This window comes from Perca fluviatilis, chromosome 14 (assembly GCF_010015445.1).
Source record: "Perca fluviatilis chromosome 14, GENO_Pfluv_1.0, whole genome shotgun sequence".
In the NCBI taxonomy this organism is placed as follows: Eukaryota; Metazoa; Chordata; class Actinopteri; order Perciformes; family Percidae; genus Perca; species Perca fluviatilis.
In genome coordinates this window covers 4204267-4213920 of record NC_053125.1, presented here as the reverse complement: position 1 = coordinate 4213920, position 9654 = coordinate 4204267, and the positions used below count along the sequence as shown (strand labels likewise).

The window sequence follows — 9654 nt, the reverse complement described above, 5'->3', positions numbered from 1 at the left end:
TGTATCACACAACGTGTTTGTCACTGGGAGTTTGTCATCACTTCCTTTGTCCACATCATCTTTGTTTGACCTAACAGAAGACCCACTGTCCGTCTCTCTGTCCTTATCTGTTCCCTCTCTTTTTTCTTCGCCCTCATCTTCTCCTCTGAGTGCCTCCATGCTCCTCAGTAACTTTGTTGAATCCTCAATTGTTCTCTCATATTCATGTAGGTCTAGTAAGGCCTTGGTAGCCTTAACCTGTTCAAAAAACAAAAGGTCTGTATGATTGAGTTGAGTTCTGTATTAAAAGAAAGATGACAAAGGAACTGCTTCAGACTTACAGCTTTATGTCTTTTTTATTTCATTTTAAAGATGACATAAAATGATATATAAATAAATAAATGACATACCTTGAAAAAGTGGGCTTTGTGCAGAATTCTCTAAATATGGACCATTTGGGGGTCTGCCTGTTTGCAGCAGCTGTCGTTGATAGTGAAGACAGACAGCATCACTCCGCTGTAAAAACATTTGGATTGCTTTAGCCATAAATGAATGAACAGAAACATAAAACATTTAGTGTTTCCATGTTGGCCTGAGACACTCACTCTGAGGTGATTTGCCTTCAGTTTGGTCTCATGCCAATTCCTGTTTGTCCTCAGAGAAGACATAAGAATGGGTACATACAGTATGTTAAGGTAACTGTTTCACCTATTTACTTAATAGATGTTGAATTAAATTAAAATGGCACTCTGGTGATTTAGTATTGAACTTATATAACGTTTGTGGATTTCCAAGAGACATTTAATTTGTAAATAAATAGTCAAAATCAAAGCAGCAGATGCCGAGATATCCTCACTTTAAGTCATACCATGGGTCAAGCCCTAAAAACACTCGATCCTACATTTCCCATAATGCAATTCAATAGCATCTTTTAGACCCTAAATGCCCCACGTCTCCATGACCCCAGTTTGTAATGCAGGCTTTCTATTATAAAGAAAAATCCTGATGATGTCATCAACTTTGCTGAATTTGGACATGTGACACAGACTTAACATGCAATTATATAATACAGTCAAAAACATATAATACTATAATACATTTAGAATTAATAAATATATGTCTGATAAAATAATATCTATATTTTTATCTCCATCATTGCAGGTTTGTCTTCTTGTCTTTTGTTAAAGTCGGAAGTAGTGGTGAATTTATGGACAAAAGGTGCCTTTTCTACATAAAGATATATTTTTTTGAAGGGTCCCCTTTTTAAAAAAACAAAAACAAATAGTGGATAGCTTTGTAGAAGAAGTACAGAGAGAGCAGGACAATTTACTTAGTAAAAACGTTTGGTCTCTTTGCGTAGTCCAGCCTTTACTTCCGTGCGTCACTTTGTAACACACATTATAATGCTCACCTAGCTGCTAGCGTGGCACGCCCTCATACTCTACTTCTGACTGGCTAGTAGTCCTTAGGTACTGAGCATGTGTGACTCCTAACAAAGATGGAACAGAAGTGAGAGGCCTCACTCTGTAGCTAAAACAGAGAGCTCAACACACAGGGTGAAAAGAGGAGTTGCAGCATTGTGCAGTACAACAAAAATATGAACCGTGTAAACCTATTCAGGTACAACCTCTAAATACAATTCTGAAACTGAAAATGAGCGCAATATGAGCACATTCAGTGAAATACGAGCGAGCTCCAAACCACTTTCATCTAATCTTCTACACCTTCTACCACTTAGCCTATGCAATCAGAAGCTACTCTTTTTATGTCTGTCTTATTCACTTGCATGTTTTCATGCAAAAAGGAGCTTTACAAACATGAGAGATGAATATTTGATGACTGCAGTGTTATACATTTTATGTATTCTTGATTTGGGTGTTAACATGCTCATTTACATTTTAAAGGGTTGTAAATCTGGTTCTTCAAGTTAATTGTAGCACATCATAGTCAACTTTATTCAAATAAAATGTAATTTCCCACAAAATAGCGGCTAGTGAAAATGCTGAGTGGCTTTGGAAAACCACTAGCCACAGTAGCTGGTGAGCATAAAAGTTAATGTGAAGCCTTGCATACATACCTACATATCTATGACATAATATACTAAAGTCACAGTTCACCTGACATCGTGCAGTTGGGCCAGTGTTTATAGATGGAAGTAGCCTCTCTGTCCTCCTGCAACACAGGAAATGTAAATTATCACACACTTTGGAGATCGAAATTCAGCTTTAGGAAATACTGCAATTAGTCTGAGCATAACAAAATCGCTTTTCCCGATGTTTTGGAAATTTTTTACGTTTTACTAAGTTAGTTTTTTGTCACTTTTTCTGACGTTCTTTTTATCAATTTCTTTTTCAAATGCTATAAAATGTACTAAAACACCCAAATTCAATGAAAGTAGTAAGCATTTAATTTACTTGTGAAGAGCGTTGGATGGAACCATCCACGTTTTTTCTTTTGACAATTTGGTTGAAAGAAACCCAAATTTCTGATATAGAAACTTTTTGAAAATGGGTCAAATGTGACCCGAGGACAACAGGAGGGTTAATAGTTTTCAAACAAACTAAAATCCAGTATGAATTAGTGACAATTAAAACTATATAAGTTGTCGTAAAACACTTACTTTCTTCTTCTTTTTGGGAAAAAGCCCGTCCCTGTTATGGTTATAGGTCCACATTCCGTCCCCTCCAACCGATATGAGACAGCAATGTGTCAAGTAGGAAGGAATAAAAGGCCCAACTTCCGGTTGCAATATAAATATATATTTTTTAAATAAAACGTTTAAAGGGGAAAACTATTTCAGTGGACATTGTTTCCCCCTCAAATATAGCAGTTTTATAGTATAGCCTTGCAGTCATATCTACTCATTCCAAATGAAATATGCTCATATTATTCCAGATGCCAGTCAAGTTTTATAGTTTACAGCATTTATAGCTTGTCGTAGATGTTAAGTTTTTGGTCAGCAAAGATATGCTGTTGTATAAAACTTGTGAAAATATAGGTTTAAACGGTAGTGACATGAGATGTTCTTCTACACGTGGTGTCTTTCACCAGTTTTGTTCAGCTACAGGGGAAAACTGGTCTGTATAGCATAGGATTGGGAGAACACATTTTTGGCCAACCTATAAAAATGACTGAAAACACATTTTATTTATTCACATACTGTTTAAATTGTACTTGTTAATACATTCTGTCCATCTGTTTCTGTTATGCTGCAAAACAGTAAGAATTTAACATATTTAGTCTGTGCAGTAACATTAAACACCCCACACCGTCAATCAAGCGTTATTCCTGACCTTAATTGGGAAAGACTCGCAATCAAAGCAGCTCCAGGGGTATGTGCAATGTATAGTTCCAGTGCTATTTGTCTATATAGATTTGACCTGATTAGATGATAAGTACTGACCCTGTGCAGGAGTTGTTCTTTTAGCAGTCAAGAGGTTTTGTTCTAGTGGGCAATGACTTTGTAGTGTTTCTTGTTACAATATTAAGTCTTCTAAGTCATATCAGAGGAAGCCTTTTTGAGTAACTGAGATTTCTACTTCTTTACAGATATTTAAACTCTCAAATTACCAGAAATAGGACCTCATTGGTAGCAACAGCAATTATCAGATTCGGTTTTATTTTGAAGGCAAAATCACTCGACTTCCTTTGTAACTCTGGCACAATTTTGTTACTTCACACTTCACAATTTAGACCATGATGATTAGCCTTCTTATACTCTCAAAATCTCACACACTTCAACCCAATGGTAAATTACATTTTTAGACAAGCAGTAGACCACATTTGGTTTATTTAGTAAAAAGAATTAAATTTATAGGGGGAAAAAAACATTTGTCTGGTGACATTTTGTGTGTTATTAAAAATGTACACTTTGACACATCCATTTAGAACCACTATCCCAACATTTTTAGCTCCAGTGCCTGGCAGCTGGGCCTAATCACAGACTGAAAACATGGCAGTGATAGCAAGTATCTCAAGCACACTCCACCCTGATGGATGACATGAGCAGAATGTTTGAATGCTAACTGTAGAGGAGGAGCAAAAGCTGATGATGTGTTCCTCTTCACCTGATTGCACACAAACACATAAAACACAGCAAGGGCTTCAAATAGTTCACAGCTCAAAGTCCGACTTTAGCTGGAAGTGTGTGTGTGTGTGTGTGTGTGTGTGTGTGTGTGTGTGTGTGTGTGTGTCCTCAAGTCCACTATTCCCAGCCTGCTTTGGTTCTCAGGGTGAAAGCGGCCATGTTGAGTAAATGTTGAAGATGGAGGATGTGACTGTATCTGGACAGCAGCATCAACAGGCTACTACAGGTGAGTTCAGACTTCACTGCCCTTTGTACAAAGCAGCACCAGATCACTGCCCTCAGGCCAAATCATCTTCTTTTCCTCCTGTTTTACTCAACTGCAACATGAAAACAAAAGGAAAACAATAAGACATGGCATTGTGTGAAGGATTTCAAAGATTTAACTTAAAATGTTTTTTTACTCACATGCTGGACAATCAAGCAGGAGTGAGGTGACGAGAGAGAAAAAGACAAACATGGACAGGTTCATGATGTATGTCACAATGTCACTGCAAGCTTAAAGCTGAAAAAGTGCACCATCTTGTGGCCAGAAGATAAAATGCACCTACTTTGATAACGTCAACCCAGTTCCAACCTCTTGGCAGCTCCCCTTTGTGATCTGAAAGCAGAAATCGTTAAGATATGCACTGCTGTCTATTGACTTAAACACTAAAGCTACTGGCTCTAAATTATTATGGAGATCCAAATGTTTCACAGCTATCAAATATGCAGTGCTGAATCTTCAGAAGATTTTTATAAAATGATGCAATGTATTCCATTTAATCCTGCATTCATGTTAACTAGCTTGAAGTCTCCTTCTTCCCTGCCTTTGTTGGTGCATTGTAGCATATTTTGGTGTATGAAGCAGGATTTCTGCTTCTGCGGAGGCTCCACACAGAGCTTTCGCTATAGTCTACGTAAGTGGCCTGAAGTTTTTGCTAGCTTATACACTTATATATTGGTGTGCGCGTCGATCTCTTTAAGAGAATAGCAAGGTTGGAATGTGTGTGTGTGGGGAGTGTCTGGTCGGGGGATTAAGCAAGTACCGGCTCCAGAGGGATAGTGGGAGAAACAGTTTCCCCTGGGCTTTCTGACCACTGTCAGAAATCTGGAGCAGGAAAAGTTAACCCTCTCCTTGATCTCCTTCATGTTGTTTATGGAGAAGGAGAACCAGGAATTGAGTCACTGCGACGTGTAGATACATTTTTCAAGAGGTGCACGTCGGGCTACTGCACAGGGTCCTTATCTCCACGATTTAATGCAGACACATAAATTGGCCTTAACCCCTACCTGCTGATCAGTGGAATAGTGTGACACCACTGGAAGCTGCTGCCTGGATGTTTCTTCACTGCACTTTCCTAATGATAATTCGGAGCTTAGTGAATCTGTGTATTTTGCCAACCCAAGTGTCAGAACAGAGTCAATCACTAGTGTCACCAAATCGTTTTTCACATTCCAATACTCAGTGTTGAGGAGAGCAGAGCTGCAACACTAGCAAGCTGAGGCGACATAACACAGAGTTCAGTAAAGAAAGGATCAGATTTTGATCAGAAGGTTTCAGTATAAGAAATGACCAATTTGGTCCTTTAAAATGAAAGACTATCTTCCTGTGGAAAGTCAGACTAATGTACCTGTTCTGTTGATAATCCTCCTCTTCTGAGATTTAGTCAGCTGCTCCTTCTTCTCCTTCTTCTTGGCTGTTGAGCTGGTGATCCCATCACTGCTGGATGTCTGCAACAACAACACACAATCGTTATTTTGTTCAAATCTGATGACCAATTACAACAAGGCTCTTCATACCTAATCTAGGGGAGGACAAAAAGAGCACCAATCCGGGGAAGAAGAAGCCACACAACGCCTACAATGGTTGACTGACAAGAGGGGTTGTGCCAAAAATAGACCCACGAATAAGGATTTTAAAACTGTACTGCTGTATTTAGTTGAGAGTGATGAAATATACTGACCACAGCAGTGGCTACAGGCTTGTGGTTCTCCATGAGGGCCTCCTGGTTCTCCTTGGCCCACTCAAACAGAGTATACATCATTGCAGTGCCCAGGTTAGCCTCCACCTGCTCCTCCAGCTTTGTAAGAATCAGCTGCTTCGTCTCCGCAGAGCTGGTATTAATTAATTATAAAAGGAAAGAAACAACATGACCATCACATAAAGTGTGTGTCCAGCTACAACACAGCTTTTAGGCCAATAAATAACTCACAGATTGAGTATTTCTTTCATGTTGAGAAATTCAATGTACAGGAATCCAAACAAATAGTTTAACTGTTTAAACAACTGAAAATTGTAAAATACCCAAGTAATAATAATAATAAACACAGTTTTAAAATGTTTTTGGTGTCTGGTCAGAATGATCTGAGGGGGTGGGGGTTACGTGGGGGGACTTTTTACCTTAGTATTTCTTAAGTTGTGGTTACAGTCCACATACAGTATTGAAACACAACTATCTGTTAATTGTTGTACAGTCATACAGTTTACAACCCTGCAGAGGCAAAAGGCGCTAAGTGTTTCCACATAATTTAGCACTGTGCTCGCAACTTACAATCTGTTGTTGAAAAAGGCATCAAGGGACATTTGTGGGGCCGTCTCAGGGTATGTCTCAGGCCATGTGATGTCCAGCATGAATGCTTTAGTGTCATCAAGGTCTCCTATCTGTTGTATAACATTACAATAGACGGTAAAAGAAGGTACTGCTACAGAACAAATCCTAATAGTTTGTTAAAGGTCATGAAGTACAAGTGAAAAAGCATATTTAGTTTCTTGCTTTAACTTGATGTATATCCTGTTGAAACGTAGTTGGGGAAGCACAGGTTATGTTTTTGTTTTGTTTTTTAAAGCAGGATTGGACATTACAAGGGACAGTACAGGGGATAGTACTCACCCTAAACTGAAAGGAAACTAAACTGATTTCCTTGAAACACTCATCCCCCTCATAGATTGAGCGAAGAGCCTCCAATTCCATCTGTGGTGGAAGAAGAGAGGAAGCGACAGGAGGTTAGACAGATTTAAGTACTTCCTTCAGCAGCAGCTTGTCCCGATAGCTTCCGCGCACCAAACACCATTACAAATATGGTCATTTACACTTGGCATGGGTATGCAGGATAGGACGAGTCAAACATTTTTACGAGATAATGATTACCTATGTTTTTTAAATCGGCATACATGTAATCCTCCAGACATTAATGGACTCTTTAAATTCAACCTTTAACTTGCTAAAGCCACCAACTTACCACTTATTACTATAATGTTAGCTACGTTTTATGGTGGCAGATGGATTCTGTGAAACACCGATATTTAATTGGTAAATGTGCTTTTTAACAGCTAATTTACACCGGATGGGTTAAAGGAAGTTTTGTATTCATAAAAGCTCTTGACTTGAGGTTTATGTGGCATGCATTCCTCCCTAGAGTTAAAATACACTTAATTTGGCACACTTTTAAATGGAGTTTTGCGTGACATTTACTCAGGCATGAACGACGCTTATCAGGGCTCAAAAGCTAGAAAGACAATTGACACTCTGGCCTGAGTTTCTTGCACATTTAATAATAGCGGACATGTTTAATTGTTTTGCTAGGTAACGAGCAGAAAAGCTGTTAACTAAGCTCGCTAACCTACACTACTATGCTAGCAGTCACGCTAGTGTCAAGTTGTTAGCCGCTAACAGAAGCTAGCCTACTACTGCATCATCATTGATTCATACCTCTTGATCCTCGTTAGCTGTCATGGTTTTCCTGCTGTTTGGGTCCGCTATACTCTCTGTGTAGAGTTTATAAATCCCAGAGTTAACAACCCATTTCTCCTATTAAAACTTTACTAAGATAATAATGTAACAACTTCCCCAGCTGGTACAACCATAGACAGTACAACCAGTGCCACCATATTACACGCATGCGCAATTCTTCTTCTTTGGATTAAGGCAGACTAGACGCTGCAGTGGCGTATTGCTGCCCTCTACTGTTTGTTACCAACATTGTCTTTAATTTATAAAGTCCTGCTTCTTCAATTTAGTCCAGTCATCCAATTTCAGAATGGATCGTAGCGAAAAGACAGCTTCACCAGCTGCTCCTAGATCTCTGAAAGGCTTCCTCCTTTGTTGCATTAGTCCAAGTCTCCACACTCACATTTTCCATCCAGGTGTTTCCCAATCAGAGCCAACCCACTCCTAAGCCCTCAATGCCCGAGTCTTAACCATAGACTGTATATTATTAACAGTCTATGGTCTTAACCTAGTTATAATGCATGTACAGTTAGGCACTTTACGTGAACTTTGAACCACATCATTAGTGGATGCAGTTTGTTTTTGTGTCGCTTGATGCCTCGACTATTTTTTGTCAACAACTTCCAACCATAGCTTACAACTTCCAATTTTCAACTTCCAAGAACCACGCTGACGCAGACCATAGACCCTTTGCAAACACGTGACCACGACCACGTGACGACGCCATGACGGACGGCAGAATCACCGGAAGCACAAGCTAAATAGTGTATTAGACCATGGATGTATTAAGAGAACTGGATACAGTGTTCGGCAGGAAGCCCCGTACGTTCCAATGAGAGTGCTCAAAAGCGCATTAGATTAAGACCAGTGCTCAAAAGCGCATTAGATTAACACCATTGACATATAGATTAAGACAACATGGAGCTCGGCTTTTCCGCATTCTTGGCCCATGACGTCACGGTGGACACGCGCACTAGCAACAATTTGTTTGTGTTGTCGTAGCAACCGGTAGCAACATGCTCGTTCATGAGCTTATCTCTCGTGGCTCTTACAAGTGGCGAACTCATGAACTCGCCGTTTTCATTGTCTAAAATATTCACTAAAGTTAAACATTGTGTTTTCGTTGTTCCCGATCGTTTACATGCTTAACTAAATAAACGATTGATGTATTTAGCTAGACAACCAAGGAGATTTAATCATTATGTCGTGCTACTAGCTAGCGCTAGCAGTTATCCTGCAGTTTCGTGAACAGAGCTCATCCATGGCTTTATCTGTCATCCACGTTACAAGCTTTACAGCATACAACCCTCGGATGGATCATAAGAGAGAACCAAGGCCATGTAATCACTATGTCTGTAGTAACGTTATGTAGGCATGACCTTAATACAGCCACGCTAGCTAACCCTGATGTTAGCAACTAGCTAGCTAGCCAATAGCCCCGCCAGTTTGGGAAACGCTAATGACGTTACATCCACGTAACAGGCTTTACAACATACATACATCCCTCGGATGTATCATAACTGCATATGATAATACCATGGACGTATTAATAGAACACATGGTGAATTACAACAATTAGCTATATCCATTATTACAGCTAGCTACATGAGCTCGGGAGAACAGTCATGAGAGCAGACGTGCGCAGTCCCGTGGGTCTGCTCGCGTCCATTATGCGCGTTCATCATTTCAAATTTAATAATTCTGTATTCGCTTCTAGTGAATGTTAAAAATGTTAAAAACGTAACGTTTTAAACAAGGACCCTTTCAGTGTTCGGGCTGGTAGGTTGATATACCCCGAAACTAATTATCCGCTGAAATATAGACGTTTCTTTCGCCATGTAATGTCTATGTGAAAAGTCTTTCTGGGCCATGGGGTGCAGT

General features: G+C 39.5%; 1 protein-coding gene across 1 annotated transcript; it reads right to left on the bottom strand.

Annotated features, from left to right (window-relative positions):
* Nucleotides 1-3565: 3565 nt before the first annotated feature.
* Nucleotides 3566-7994, bottom strand: rwdd (RWD domain containing 4). Its single transcript, XM_039823453.1, has 8 exons — nt 7756-7994; nt 6937-7017; nt 6598-6707; nt 6010-6160; nt 5677-5776; nt 4615-4664; nt 4472-4474; nt 3566-4383 (listed from the first exon to the last, which is right to left on the bottom strand). Exons 1-8 carry the CDS (start codon nt 7777-7779, stop codon nt 4345-4347), a joined length of 558 nt encoding a protein of 185 aa, XP_039679387.1. The 5' UTR covers nt 7780-7994; the 3' UTR covers nt 3566-4344.
* Nucleotides 7995-9654: the final 1660 nt, after the last annotated feature.

What these genes read in the sequence shown, in the direction of transcription:
- rwdd (XM_039823453.1), bottom strand. Translation starts at nt 7,779, where the DNA reads ATGACAGCTAACGAGGATCAAGAG. An exon ending in TAGTTTCCTTTCAGTTTAGG is followed by an intron (nt 6,708 to 6,936) that starts GTGAGTACTATC and finishes GTTATACAACAG; the next exon opens with ATAGGAGACCTTGATGACAC. An exon ending in GCCTTTTTCAACAACAGATT is followed by an intron (nt 6,161 to 6,597) that starts GTAAGTTGCGAG and finishes AATTAATACCAG; the next exon opens with CTCTGCGGAGACGAAGCAGC.